Below are 14,913 nucleotides of genomic sequence, written 5' to 3'. Positions count from 1 at the left end.
GGTTTACATTTTGTTTCTCCTTTTCTTTTTTTAATAGGTCAAAAAATTTTAAAATTTATGGTGTTTATTCTGTATTTCATTAGTAATTTTACATGTGTAAAAGCGCAACATTTTGTGGAGAGATTATGCTTTTATTGTGTACTTGAACAGGAAGGTTCATCTTTCAAGTCATTGCATTTTCGTTGTGTTTACTTTGACGTAAACAGCTTAGCGCATGCTAATGTCCATCATGGTACGTCATTTGTCATTTTAACGGCTGTCCGAAGCATTCATTTAAGTTATCCTGAACATTAATGAAACAACAGCGTCCTTGAGAGACGCAAATTAAAAGCCTGACGTTACAGCGACGCCAGTCAATTTCCTGAGCGTCCTTTATTGACCCTTAGGAGACGAGTGGATAATAGGTCAGTACTGACGAGCAGGCGCGTGCGGAGCTTCTTAACGTCTCCGACGTTGTATGGCAAGCTGTTAAAAACAATAATAGCCCGTGCGTTAACGTGTTGTAAATACCCGGTTGCGACGTTTTTTCTCGCAGCCAGGCTGAGAATCTCAACAGCCTGCCGTGATTGCAAAGGTGTTAGCCTGGCTGAGGCGATGCGTGGGTCAGCTGGTGGCTCTCGGGAGGTGAGCATTTGGTTTAGTAACCTGCGTTAGCTCGGTAACCCTCCGCTGCCGTCGTCTCGTGGACCTTGAGGACTCCGTCATGGACCTGACGCGGCTGGCTGTGGATGCTGGCCAGTTCATCAACCGAGCTGTTCAGGTAAATCAGGAGACACGGCGCTCTGCGTGTCCACCTGCTCCATTAAAATGAACTGGAGTCTCCCATAAGGATGTTTTGTCATATCGCTCCAGTACACCGGAGAGAGCCTCGGCCGGGCGGACAGGACCGAGCTGGACGGCGGGCTGGAGGAGCTGCTGGCTCGGGCGGACGCCACCAAGACCTGGACGGACTCCATCATTTCTCAAACCGAGGTGCTACTGCAACCGAGTCCAGGTGAGAAATGATGCATTTATTGTGTGGGATAGTTAGAACAGTGGCGGTCCTATCAAGAAGGGCCAACCTCTCTGATTTCATACTTCCACCAACTTAAAGATACCCCCTCTCACAATGAACCAAAAAAAAAAAAACAGACCTGCTAACTTAATTGTCCTGTATATGGAAGTGAGCTCAGCAACATAAATCAGGAAACAAAAAAAAGTGTTAGATGAATCAGGGTTTCCCCAAGAAATCGGTGGTATATAATATATATTATTAAGTGGCCAGTATATATTATGTATATATATATATATATGAAAGTCGCTCAGATGGTTTTTCAGGGAGATGGGACCATAAATGCATCATTCAAATTTGAGTTATGATGACAAAGTATATAAGATTCATCACTTTGTTTAATGAAAAAGGAAATCTGCCTGATCATTAAAAAAAACAAAAAAACAAAAAAAAACATGTTTGATGCAAATAACTAAACGGCTAATAGTAATATGTTCACTTCATAAAAAATTGAGCAAAATTACTCACCTTTTCTTTGATAACGTGTCGGGAAAAGAAAACATGCATGTCCATACAAACATTGAGTCCTTAAATGCATAAACATATATATAATTGGAGTCTATGTGAACCTCCTGCAGGGCTGTGAATCAGTTTGCCCTCTACAGCATGCATCTTCTTTGAATTAGTGCGTTTGCTCTGACTGTAATTGACTCATACAGATGAATAGAGCTCTTTTTTTTTGTTTGCTTTCAATTTCTTCAGCTAATAGAGTTATAAGTGGACATGGTCTGCTTTCTATCAGTACAGTGGCCTGTTGGGCTGCCAGGAGCATTAAGGACAAAGCTTCATAAAATGTCAATTCTAATTTTCAGAGTCTTTGGCTCCACTGCAGATCTTTATTGTTTTTAAGGAGAAACAGGAAAGCAGACATATGCCAATAAGGTTATTTATAGTTAAGTGTCCTAAATGTCAGTATCTATAAAAAGAGCTATAATTATTTCCAAGGTTTCTTTTTGTTTTATTTTGTTTTCAACCTCTGACACACAGGAGCTCGATTAGAGGACCGCCTGTACGAGCATCTGGAGTGGAGCGCCCCGCCTCGACCCCGTGCACTCGAGTTACTGGGGGAACAAATGACCCAGGCTGGGCTGGAGATCGGATCGAACACACCCTATGGTGAGTCTGCATCTGTTTGCACCATTTGCCTTCTCAGCTTTTTCCGTTTTTAGATGGACATGATGTGTCATCAGATTTTTTTGTTTTACAATACTAAGTTAAAATGTCAGATTTTGGCATTTGAAGCAGTACAATTTCAGTAACTAGGAAAGGGGGAAAAATGTTTTTGAATAAAATTAAAGCTGCGACACCCTGGTTGCAGTAGCGTACAAACTTCTAAAATAACACGGTTGAAGCAGGCTTTGATTCAATTTCAGCGTTCAGTCTGATTTGGCAGGAGTTTATCAGCTTTCTGCATCTTGATTTGGCTGCATTTCCCCAACTTGCCTTTCAAAGGTTCTCCCAAATCTTTCACACTGCAAGAAAATCTACTCCTCATCAGGTGATGTTGTGAAACTGAAATGTACCTCTGCTGAAGTCGTTCTCCTGTTGAATAGTGACATTTACTGTTGTCTTTGTATCAAATTTCCCATTTGGAATTGTGATCAAAAAGCTAAATGTAGTTTTATCAAATCATAACTCAATTTTCCTCAGAGTTTTGGGTGATTTCAAATGTTTCCTTTGGGAAAAAAATCACTTTATCTCCATCAGTGTCGATGTCAGGCTCTGACGAGTTTCGCTCTTATTTTTTTATTCACATGAGTAACGTCTGCACGCATGTACAACCAAATATTGCAAATTTTTTGCGTGTTTTGTGCTTTTCCTTCTATTTTTTGTTTTGCTTCATAAATTAATTATCAATTTAAGTTAAAACAATTTAATACAAATGGCAGATGGACATTTTTCTTCTGTTTTGTAGTAGTAAAACAATCTTGAAAAAACAAACTACTTCTGCCAGCAATGTAATTGTGGGCTTATGTCTGTAACACTGAAGGTTGCAAAAGTTCTGAAATTGTGTCTCCTGATCTCACACCGACATCATATCAACCTGGTGTTTTCAACCACTGAATGTTTGCGTACAGGAACAGCTCTAATAAGGTGCGGCGAGGCCCAGAAGCAGCTGGGAGAAGCCGAGAGGAAGTTTGCAGAGTGCACAAACATTCACTTTCTCACCCCGCTGAGGAGTTTCACGGAGGGTGAATACAGAGCCATCCAGGTGAAACGCACCTCTTGTCTCTTACTACCTCTCCTTTGCTGTCAGCCATGTAAGGCGTTTAGCTTCTGACCCAGTTTTATTGTAAACGGTTTAACAGAATGAGCGTAAGATGTTGGTGAACAAGCGTTTGGACTTGGATGTAGCCAAGACCAGGCTCAGGAAAGCCCATGAAGCGGACAGAGAGGCCAGGGTGAGCTGAAGCTATAGTTTACCCGGAAGTGTGGGATACTAAAAATAAAAACATGACAATTTTCTTGTAACATTATAACATCCTGTTTTTTTTCTTTTGCCAGAACCTGAATGCGAACCCGTTGGATGATGACTACCTGTCTCACGTTTCCTACATGTTCAGCTTCCTGCGTGTTAAATGGCTTAAGGTTCGATTCCTTTTGAAGAAACGTGAACAACAAAAGAGACAAACATTGTAGTTTGGGCTTTAAAGTAGTTATTTCTATGCTTTCTCCAAACAGATATGGGCTCAGGAAATCTCTCAGGTACAAACATCTCTATCTTAAAGCTCATTGAGATGGTGTGCTTCTGCCACTTCTGACAGATTGGTTGATGGAAAATAGACCTACACCAACACAGATCATTGGAATTTTTAATGTCAAAGAGAAACAGAAAATGTTTTTTCTCAGAACCAAATTGATTTGAAGGTGTACGGTGCTGTCTAACGAGTTGTGTTCGTGTGCGAAGGCGGAGATGGAGCTGAGGATCTGTCAGAGTCTTTTCGATCGGCAGTCAGAAATCACAAGACGGGCTCTCGAAGGAATCGACAACACTCACGTATGTTTAAACCAGGACTGCACCGATTTATCGGCCAGCCGATTTTTCTTAATTTTGGGAAATTTCTTATCAGCTGATTTTTACATATGAAGCCGATTTTATCCAGGTTGGCAAATGTTTAGGAATCAACCACTGTCCTCTTCTGCACTGTGGTGAGAAAGGTTTGACTGATAGACCTGCTCACTAAGTTATGTCTGCATGTTTACAATTACCAATAGTTACTCCACTCTTGCCAACTCAACAACTTTCTTGCTACATTGTGCAACATTTCAGACCAAAAAAATGGTATCAGCTAAAATCAGAATCAGCAGGTTCAGCTTTTTAAAAGATCAGTACTCGACGATCGGCCAGAAAACTGCAATCGGTGCATCCCTAGTTAAAACAAATCCTAAACAGAGTATGTGACCATATTTCTGTAAGATTCTGTACGATTCGGTGTCAAACGTCGCGTTGCCCGTTTCTTTCCTCAGATCAACCACATGCGGAGCCTTACGGACTTTGTGGAGGGTCAGGCGTCATTTTTCGCTCAGGGCAACCAACACGCACAGGAACTGCAAAGACAGATGTGCAGGTCGGCATTTATTATTAACAACCTCAAAAGAAGAAGTTTCTTCATGTGATAATGATAACAACTGTTGCATTTTAATAACAACAATGAAATCTAGGCATGTTCAACGTCTTAGTCGGGTGCAGTAGTGTGCAAAAGTTTTGGACCACAATTCATGTTTTATTTTATTCTTCTTCTTTTTTTATAAATTTATAAATGTTTATAAATGTTCATTAATGCTTAACTTGACTTTTACACATTTATATTCCAGATGAATTTATTTGTTTTAGGTGCTTTTGCTTAACTTACAGTCTAAAGAAATATTCCTAAAAAAAAGGCTAGTTGCTTTGGAATTTTGTACTATATTTGGATTTATCTTTCCATGAGTATGCTTGAATTCCCAAACTTTACTACAGATATCAATTTGTAAGACACTCTCATATCAGGTGATTTTGTTGTTTTATAACATTTATATTCATATTTTTCTCATTTTACTTTCAGGATTCCAGCTGTCTTTTGCTCTAATAACTGGCAATCAGCAGTTAATAACGAGCCACCAATCAGCAGCCATGTTGCCGGTGAGCCTGTCGGGTTGGATCAGGTCACTGCGGTTCCCAAAGTAGTTCGCCAGCTGCCAGACTTTGACCAGGACTCGTGGACTCTTGCTGTCAATCCTAAAACTGAAACAGATCTCTCTTCATCTGATCACACAAACAACAACAACAACAATAGCGCCTTCAGTACTCTCGGTCAATCAAGCGGTCACCAACCAGCTGTTAAAAATCAATTATTTACACACCAAACATTTGATCTTGTATTTACATCCAGCCAATCAGATGAGCTTCTTTCACCCAGCAGGACAAATCAGGGAACAAACAGTTTGCCTTCTGCTGTGAGAGACTCGTCCCGGACTTCCAATGCAGCGTTTACCAACGCTGCCGCTAGTTTCACAACAGCAGCCGCGTCGCCTCCTCCTCAAGGAAGTACAATCCAAAATGAGAGTCAGACGGGAGACGCCGCAGCTACTGACATCACAGCATCCACTGATGTGGTTCCCGATTCCCAAACAGCCAGTAAAACTCATGAGCGGCCAGTCACCAGTGGAGAAGATGTCGAGTCGGGGTTGTGACAATTTAGAGCACTTCACAGTTGGTTCTCAATATCTGGAGCTGCTGCTCTATTTAGAGGACACAAACATTAGGTGTGCCAAGCTGGATTAATTATCCTTATGGAGACTCCATAGTAATTGTAAAAGTGCTTGTTTTACAGGGCTCATGTCATCATTTTTACAGTTTTACCGTCGCAGTTGTGTTTTGGATTGTTGTATTCATTTCAGCGTCAAAGACAACGAGCACAAAGGAGCTGGATTTTCCGGAGGGTGATGATATTGCAGAGGGAACACATAATTGACACGTGTGCCACCCAAGAAGATCAGAGTGACACCAAAGTCTTCAGCGAGAATACGAGTTCATAAAGCAAACATTTATATCTGGATTTGTCCAGTGGGGAGATGGACGTCAGCAGAAATATTGTCGGAGAGTATTAGCTTGAAGACCTAACTGACCGGCTCCTTATTCTGAGATTTAAAAGTGCTCTGCAGCAGGCATATATAAGCTCCAGCTTTGACCTACATTGTCACTATGATGTAAGTGGGTGTCAGCAATTACAAATTTCACGACTGTGTCGACAGCTATATACTGGTTGCGTAAAAAAATTAGAGGTAATGAATGAAATTAGCTGAGGATCTCAGTTTTCTAAACATAATTAGCCTCTGTTTTAAAGGGGCTTCCTATCTGTCATGAAACTAAAACTACATAAGTCTGCCTGCAGCTAGTTATCTTACAACATGTGTGGTCAGGGAGTTTAATAAGACTGGAGACGTCAGCAAACATTTCATACTTTTCATCAGTGGTAACATCTGAGGTAAAACATCTCTTTGTTGCATGAGAAACTTTGTGCTCACAAACGACAGCTGCTGTCACCGTGATGGTCAGCCTAATCACTCTACTAGAGCTATATCTGGTAGAAACAGCTCTACTAGAGATAGTAAAACCTTTAAAACCTTACACAGTCCAGGTTTTTTTTATGCAATTATAAGTGTGTCACCATTTCAGACACGTGTGATTTCATAGGTTTTATTGTGTCCAAAAATTACATTTTTTTAATTATCTGCTTTGTCGAGCAATAGAAAAGCTGATGATCATTTTCATATATTTAACAATGTTAAGATTTTGAGTTTTTCTTGCTCTTAGTTGATGACATTTGCCAATTAGCCTCGATTTAGTGCCAGTATAAATGAATTTAAATGTAGCCACACAAAATAGATGTTTGATATTTAAGAGACGAAAAAAACTGTTACAGATGTTCAGTGTAAAGTGGAAACGAAGTCTGTATTTTCACAGACAATCACCAAACGTATCAAGTGTTGTGCCAATTGTACATGTGTGTAAATGTAGTTGTAGAGTTTGTATCACGTTGAAAAGAGCTACTTGTCTCTTCTTTACTCGTGTTTCTCTGAGGTGAGATTGTTTTCCGTATGAAATGCTCACTTGTCTTCGTGTGTCGCAGAGCCCAAGAGGTGAAAACACTCCAGCCTCAAATCAATCTTTATGCTTCTTTACACAGACTTGGTTCTTTCTTCATCCATGTTGTCCAGTAATTTATTTTCACCACTTTTCATTTTCTTAAAGCCTTTTTTATTGTGAAACGGATAAAAGTTTCCATATGCAGATGTTGATTTTTCTTCTGCTTCTCTGTTTTGTTAGGCCAATTTTGGGACCCTGAAACAGACATGATGATGTAATCTCCTACACCAAAAGCAACACTTTTGTCCCGATGCATAAATATACTCGGGGCTGGTTAGTAATAAAGTTTCTCCTCTCATGTCCGCCCGGTCGTGAGCCTGTGATTCAGCTGCTTCGTCGAGCCGACGTCGGCGCCAGCTTGGAGTCCGATTGGATTTTGGTAAAGATGAAGAAACAAAAGCTTTGGTGATGTCATACCCGAGCAAATCAAGTGTGAAATGAATCTTTCTTCACCAGCAAGGTTCGTTCCCGGGAACTCCTTGTTAAAAACCAGTTGCACCGCCTGGGTTCACATAGCGCACTAATGAGGTCTGTTGGAGTGCGACGCGCACTGGCTCGCATGTAGGAACACCTAAATACTATCCAAAAAAAGTTCAGTGTTTGTTTCTCTTCTCTTTCCTTCATCTTTGCTTTTTGCTCCTTTGCCGTCCAAAGCAGATCGACTAGATCAGATGCAGAATGTGTGGCATTGACCTGTCGGGAGCCTCTTGGCTCTCCAACATAAATGCTTGTTATCGCCAGTGAATAAGCTCTCGGAGGCCCAAATGTCCAGCTCCCCACCCCTGCTTGGAGTCACATGGAATAATGTCACTTTGTCTCAAGTGACTCGCTAAACAAGAATAGAAGCTCCTCAATCTGTCCACGGTTGGGTGTATTTCCCCCACTACCCTGAAGCAACATGTGCCTTTCACTCTTCCAGCCACTTTTCATGCTTCCGTAATGCGACGCTTTCCGTCAACAGATATCAGAGCCGTCCTTTGGCCTCGCACAGCGTCATGCAGGAAGAAAAAGGAAACTGGCTCAATTTCCTTAGCTCAAAGGAAATTGCTTGAATTTGGCTATGTTACAACTCTAACATATTTTTTTGCCAAGTCCCAAAGTTCTGCCCGCTCACCTGATTTGTGGCAATGTAGCACCTTTGAAATGTTTCACATTTCAAAGGTGCTATGACCACGACTATTGCACTTTATTGGGCTTTTATGTCATAAACAATCTTGAAATAACTTGAATGGTGAAATGGAAGCAAATGGATGGGATTTTCCACAAAGTGTATCTAAAAAAAAATTGTCTTCAATTCAGTTTGTTCACAAAGCACCAACGTACAACAAATAATCTCAAGTCTCAGGGCTTTGCAAAGAGTAAAAACAGTCCAGCTCAGTTTATTGTTCAAATTGTTGAAGGTTTAAAAACCTAGTGGATGGACAGTACATTGCATTAAATCAATTATTGAAGAACTTGGCAAAAAAAAGACCCAAGAAAATGGATATTGTCTCTCAAATGATAAAAACTGAGTTAGAGATTGGTCAGGAGGGCCAAAGCAGCATTGAAAGAGCTTCTGGAGTTTCCAACAAATAATCATTTTGTTCTTCATGTGGCAACATTCTGTTGTATTCTCCACAGATTAACACTGAGCAGAAATTAAAGACAGTCTTTCTGCCACTTACTGCAGCCATTGGATTTGTGCCGCCTTCCAACTAACACAATTTGTTATTTAGGTGAATTATGATTAGAAATCATATTTGGAAGCATTCTTTCACATGTACATGTGCTCTTTTTTATAATAATGATTATTTATTTTTATTTTTTTTTACAAAAAAAGGAGCAAAACAGTGTCAATGCAGTCTGTATTTCACCAATGAGAGAACATTTTGCTCTCCATAAAGTGTATGAACTGTATGTCAGCCTGTTTCAAGAGCATTAGAGACACTTAAGAAAATACTCCTTCTACTTATTCAACAGAACACAGAAGGCGAAATGGTTGTGCAAAACCCATGTGCCAAAAAAAAAAAAACACAAATCTATTGACACAAATGTGCTTTATTTTATTTTTTATTCATGGACTCCCATTCAGTCTCTGCTTTGTTGTGACAGCTACAATCACCGGGTCAAGAACTGAGTCATCTCAACAGATTTAGACCTCGCTTGCCCCACTTTCCATCAGCAGGCCGCGTTTTAACAGTATCTTTATTGTTCCCGTCCCTCCCCGTCCTGCACACGAGCGGGAACGAGCGGGGGAAACACCCAGACCAGCGCCGCGCAGTAAACGGCCCGCACGGGCTCCGCACGGGCTCCGCTCGGCGTGTTTGCGTCCCGCTGATGGTTTGCATCTGTTGCATGGCAACTCCTGCCGTCCCGCCTCGTCAGAAAAAAAAAGCCACATCTGTTTTTTCCCAACTTCCTCTGAAAGAAGTAAAAACCAAGGAGGGCCTTACAGTAAACCTTTTTACTGTGATTCCGTCTTTTAATTGTTCTCTCTGCTTTCTTCCTCCAGCTCCTTCCCTTGTCTCTGTTTTTTTTTTTTTTTCCAGCCACGTGGGCGGAGTTTCCAGCTGAACGGAAACTCGCGGTGCGGCGCGCAGGTGGAGGGCGGTGAGCGGCGTCTGGCGGTCGAGGATAAATGCGACTCTATAGTGGCTCCGGGTAATTTGCTGCTCTGGTAGAAACGCTGGCGTGCGAATGCAGGGGCAGACAAATGGTGTCGCAGTTTCCCACAAATAAAGATCAGTCAGACTGGACGATGGATGTGCACTTTGACTACACTCAGAAAAATTTGACCAATGGTTACTCAAAAAAATTGAGGCAACAAAGTGACACGTAATATAATTGAGTAGATTTTATGTTCTACAATAATGAGTAAAAAGTATTGAATATTTTAACTTAACTTAACTTAAAAAAAATCAAGTACATGTTAATAAAAGCAACAGCTGAAAAGTGTTGGATTTAGTAATATCAAGCCAAATGATAAGTTATATTGACAAAAAATATTTAGTAAATCCAACTCAATTTTACAAGGAAAAATTATTTCTATTTACTAAGTTTCTGAGAAAAGATTATTTAGATTTACGAAATATCTGTGGGAAATTGATTCATATTTACTGATAATCTAGGTGAAATTAATTTATATTTATTAATTAAATGGCTGAAATTGATTTAGATTTACTAAAGATCAGCATAAAAATTTATTTGGATTAAGTAAATAATATAAATGATATCAACTCATATTTTAGCACATTATTGCTTAATTCAACACATTAACACTGTTGTTCTTAGACATCTGTAGCTAAAATAATTGATAAATTCTAAGTTGTTATTTGTGTCATAGGACTTTAAATCTATTCAATAATATTGAGTGTCACTTTGTTGCCATAATTTTTTTGAGTCTAATTTACACAATATCCTGACCAAACTTGAGTGGCATCAAAAAACAACAAATTAAACAGCAGCAGCATTTCTTTGTGAAACTTTATAAAACGTAATTATCCAGCACCCAACAAGTGCAAAATTCCAAAATACAACAATAAAACAGAGAAGGGGCAATATACAATATATCAGTATGAAGTCAAAAACATAGTGCCACTCTGCTCAAAGTATAGTTAACATGATTTTTTAGAACAATCACATCAACAACAATCAACTTGGACTCAGTTAAGCTTGCTTCAACAATTTATCAATCACATAAACATAGTTAACTTTATGTTTAAGAGGCATGCAGAGCACAACACAAGTATAAATCTTACCTGGGGAAAACACGACAAGATGTGAGAGATGGGCAAGACTTTTGAGGCATAAAAACGTCCATTTTCTTATTTTGCATGTTTATGCTACATCTTGTCACTGTGTTGGGGCCCTTGGCTCCGTGACACTTACTTTCCTTTTCGAAAAATAAGTTGAAAGACAGAACTGAACAAAAACATATTATATAAAGTGCAAATGAAACACAACAGCGTTTTGCAGCCTGCAGATCATCACCCTTCAGTGGTGAAGCCTGCATGGACTCTCCAAAAAGGCAATAGTGGATTCTCTATGCTGTATAAAAGGGACAAGGGTTCATGTGACAGATCTGAACAGATCCAAAGCCATATAACAGGCTGCACTACCATATATGAAACAAGGGGTCAGTCCTTAGAAAGGCTAGTTAACTGTAATGTACTGCAAGAAAAAATACACATGCAGAAATCCACTGAACTGAAAATTACCCAAATTTTAACTAACTTCACAGAGCATGTCACAAAGTTTTGTGTGTTGGTTTTGACAGTGACTTGCCTATTCCCTTTTGTTTAGTAAGGGTTCGTTTTCTTAAGCCAGTAGTTTATTCCTGAGGCTGTTCACTTTTGTGGAGAGCTTTGAACTATACAGTCCGAGGAGAAGTTTCTGAAACACTTCAAACGTGTATCTGAGCTTCTTTGGATAGGCAAGATTCACAGCATATGCCAACCCAACAAGCAGGGAGCAAGCCCTTGGAAAGTTACCCAGAGCAGTTAGAATTTTCACGCCATCCACCACGATACCGATGTCTGGATCCTCTGACGTCTTAGCTTTGATGTTGTAGATCTTCAGGCTTTGAACAGCAAGGTCCTGTGACACACTGTCTTCATCAGCATCCTGTAATAGCAAGAACATTGTGCATATTAGACAGTACAGCCAAAGGAGAAGGTTCCATTTCCCAAATTGCTTACAACTGTTTGGACAAGAAAATCTGGAGTTTGTCAGCCGTTGCTAGTAATGCACTCTATTTATGTCAGTGTTTTAGACAAATATGAGATAACATTATCTCATATTTTAAATTAAAAATGAATTTAAAAATTAAAAAAGACAAATATAAATCAATCATAATAAAATATTATATTATAATATAATCAATTATACAATGATGAGCTGAACAGTTATAAATATTTCTAAATGAAGTTTCTGAAATTAAATCAATCCATTACACTATTATTTCTTCCTGACACTGTCTTGATTAATATCTTATTCTGCATTGCCTCAGTCTTTCTGTAAAAATGTCTTTGTATTCACAAAGCTGCGCCTTGGCCATAATTTCTTAGCTCGCTTTTAGGGACAAATTGCAAAGACTTAAAAAAAAATCAAGTTATGGTTAGGTAAAGCATTCTTATGAAAAAAATTAAATAAATTACTGCCAAGTTTTAAATTATGCCAGTTGGTAAAATGAAATTGAGATAGCATTCTGCACTAGCACTTAAAAATTTCTTAATGGAAAATAAAAATTAAAACACACTTAACAGAGGACAATGATAGCTTACCAAGAACTACTGGGAGAAATAAAGTTATGACTATTTTGTAATTTGACTTTCCAACGAATACCAATTAGAAGAGTTGAGATAAATCACCTACTTTATTTTAACATCTACTTAAACTTACATCGTACTCTTTTAAGAGTTGATCTGTAGATTCCCCAAGGTACATCATCAAACATCGAATGATAACATCTCTGGTCATGTTGATGTCAGGATTGCTTGGAGTCTGAAACAAAAAAAATAAACACCAGGTGATTTATATTACTGTTAATAAGCTCAAGGATCCTTCCTGTGCCATCTTGGGGACCAGTGTAATAAAACACTACTGAAACAAATTCTCATGCGATTATTTCATATTCCATTTATAAAGAGAATCACAGGCTAACCTCCAGTAAATTTAAGTAATGATATTCCAGAAGTTTAAAAACAAAATTTTGAGAATGAAAGATTAGCAACCATAATGCTCAATGAAAGATACCTTGAGTAGGATAGCCTGCAACCTCAACCCCATGGTTCCGCCCTTGGAGTGGAAGAGGTTCAGAAGTCGAGGAGTATATTCATCCAGTTTGGACATGAACTTTGATTCAAGATGCACCATTGTGATTCTGTGAAACTCATCCTGGATCTGAAAGACAAATCATGAAACCAGTTTTAAAGCCTCAAATATTACAAAGATACATACTGTTCTTACGACATTTTTCAAAAGCAAGAAGATGGATCAAATTTGATCTATAAAATAGATGACAGTAACGCAACACATTTTGTATCAAATAGCTAAATGCAGAATCACAAATGCAATCCTTCACATTGACTAGGAATATTTCTGATTAGCATGCACTTATAACTCACATGAGACGGCTCAAATAGAGCGGGCCATCTGGCTTTGATGTCCTCTATACTGGGAGATTGGTTGATGATCTCGTTTCTTCTGTGTGCAAATGTTTTGGCCATTTTTTCTTTTATCAATGCATTGTTGTCCTTTTTCTTTACTTCAGTAAGCAACTGAATCCTCTCTTGTTCTTGACTTTCTTCATCCTCTCCAGCCGGGTAAGGAGGAAGGAAGTTTACCTCTGCTTTTCGAGGCTTTTTTACATTCTTTGCAGACTTCTTGTCCGCAGGGGTCTTGCGTTTTAGTGCATTGCATAACACCTCAGGAACACCGTAGCCTCTGAGTTTGGTGCGATAATTTGACATCTTGTATTTAAGGCTTTGCTGCCAGCCATAGTAACCTGCAAAGGAACCGGGTTCCTTGAGACAAGGATATTTGTTGACAAGTGCCTCAGCAACATCACTTATCTGTGAACCTGATGGATAGGCTGTATAAGTATATACAGTTTCAGCCAGTTTCTCAAGTATGTCTGGCTTGATCTTCGAGGTAGTGAGAAGTGTTCCATTCTTCTTGTAGTCCTCATTGCCTCTTTCAAGGTACATCTCAGTTTCGTATGCAAACTGTGGAATGGGGAACTGCTTTGGCCATGACTGACAGCGTTCTGTGGTACTGCGCCCAGACAGGATAATGGTGTCCTGTGAAGAAGATGTTCCAGCAGTTGACTCTGCATTTGACTCTTCAAACGATGCAGAGTCACAGTCAGTGGAATGTTGAACAAAGGAACTGTCCAAACTTTCATTAGCTGCATACAAGTTCAGAAGAATAGGAGAAGTGTGAACAACCTTTATGGTGCCCTTGTGTTTGATAAGGTCATTGTTGTGAAGAGTAAAATAATCTTCAAATTCCACATCAAAATACTGAAGACTGAACTCAGTAGAAATCCCAAAGGTGTCCTTCACAATATTATGCAGCTCCTCCACAGTGGGCGGGATGCCTGATGGAAGGTCCAACTTCTCAATTCGGTCGTCAATTATTACTCTGAGTTTTGCCTCCATCTCTGCCATCCAGACAAGAATAGACAAAAGTTAAATATATTGTTATACAGTACATGAAAAAAACCTGTATAAAAAAATTCATAAATAAAATCTGTACTTATTTAAGTGGAACACCACACTTATAATCATAACATTAAATGTGTGTGCCATAATTATGATTATTAAATTGCTATAATGTCAACAAAAAAGGATACTGTTGTTATATTTCCAGAACAATGATTTTAAAAACAGATGTTATGAGATGTAAAGGTTAACATAATTTATCAAAATTACCTAAAACAAACAACAGATGTGACGTTTGAGTGTGACCAAGCGTTTTCCTCCCACGCTGTATGCAGCCAAGGGGTACACATCACCAAGTTTCTGCTGCTCAAGAGCCATCTTGCCAGTGTTCTCTAGTTGAAAAGATCTAAGATGCTCTTCATACCATGCATGTAGTAACTTTACAATAAAATGTGCACGGCTGTTTAAAATGGCTATCTGAATAATCTCAGCAAAGTCAGGAAGTCCTCCAGTAGAGCCATACGGCAAGATCATCCCAACAGTGTACTTTGTTCCATAGCAAGTGACAGTGTTAGCAAACTGCACGGAAG

The 14,913-nt window shown here is 39.2% G+C and overlaps 2 protein-coding genes across 3 annotated transcripts; one reads left to right on the top strand and one right to left on the bottom strand.

Annotated features, from left to right (window-relative positions):
* The first annotated feature begins 114 nt into the window (after window positions 1-114).
* On the top strand, window positions 115-7,483 carry LOC129365622 (endophilin-B1-like). Of its 2 annotated transcripts, XR_008606543.1 has the most exons (11): window positions 115-760; window positions 853-994; window positions 2,039-2,167; window positions 3,130-3,263; window positions 3,361-3,453; window positions 3,557-3,640; window positions 3,734-3,757; window positions 3,960-4,049; window positions 4,520-4,620; window positions 5,098-6,241; window positions 7,362-7,483. XR_008606543.1 is itself a non-coding variant. In XM_055038942.1 (10 exons), exons 1-10 carry the CDS (start codon window positions 704-706, stop codon window positions 5,723-5,725), a joined length of 1,482 nt encoding a protein of 493 aa, XP_054894917.1. In that variant the 5' UTR covers window positions 115-703; the 3' UTR covers window positions 5,726-7,483. The 2 variants fall into 2 exon arrangements, 1 of the variants encoding a protein (XP_054894917.1); XM_055038942.1 differs by having other exon boundaries at window positions 5,098-7,483.
* A 3,994-nt stretch (window positions 7,484-11,477) lies between these two features.
* On the bottom strand, window positions 11,478-14,540 carry LOC129365303 (uncharacterized). The gene is made up of 5 exons (XM_055038437.1): window positions 14,108-14,540; window positions 13,286-13,960; window positions 12,915-13,061; window positions 12,561-12,662; window positions 11,478-11,783 (listed from the first exon to the last, which is right to left on the bottom strand). Exons 1-5 carry the CDS (start codon window positions 14,327-14,329, stop codon window positions 11,478-11,480), a joined length of 1,452 nt encoding a protein of 483 aa, XP_054894412.1. The 5' UTR covers window positions 14,330-14,540.
* Between the last annotated feature and the right edge of the window lie 373 nt (window positions 14,541-14,913).

This window comes from Poeciliopsis prolifica, unplaced genomic scaffold (assembly GCF_027474105.1).
Source record: "Poeciliopsis prolifica strain line A6 unplaced genomic scaffold, Auburn_PproV2 SCAFFOLD013, whole genome shotgun sequence".
NCBI classification, from domain to species: Eukaryota; Metazoa; Chordata; class Actinopteri; order Cyprinodontiformes; family Poeciliidae; genus Poeciliopsis; species Poeciliopsis prolifica.
Note: the sequence above shows the minus strand (reverse complement) of the source record. Positions and strands in the feature narration are given on the sequence as shown.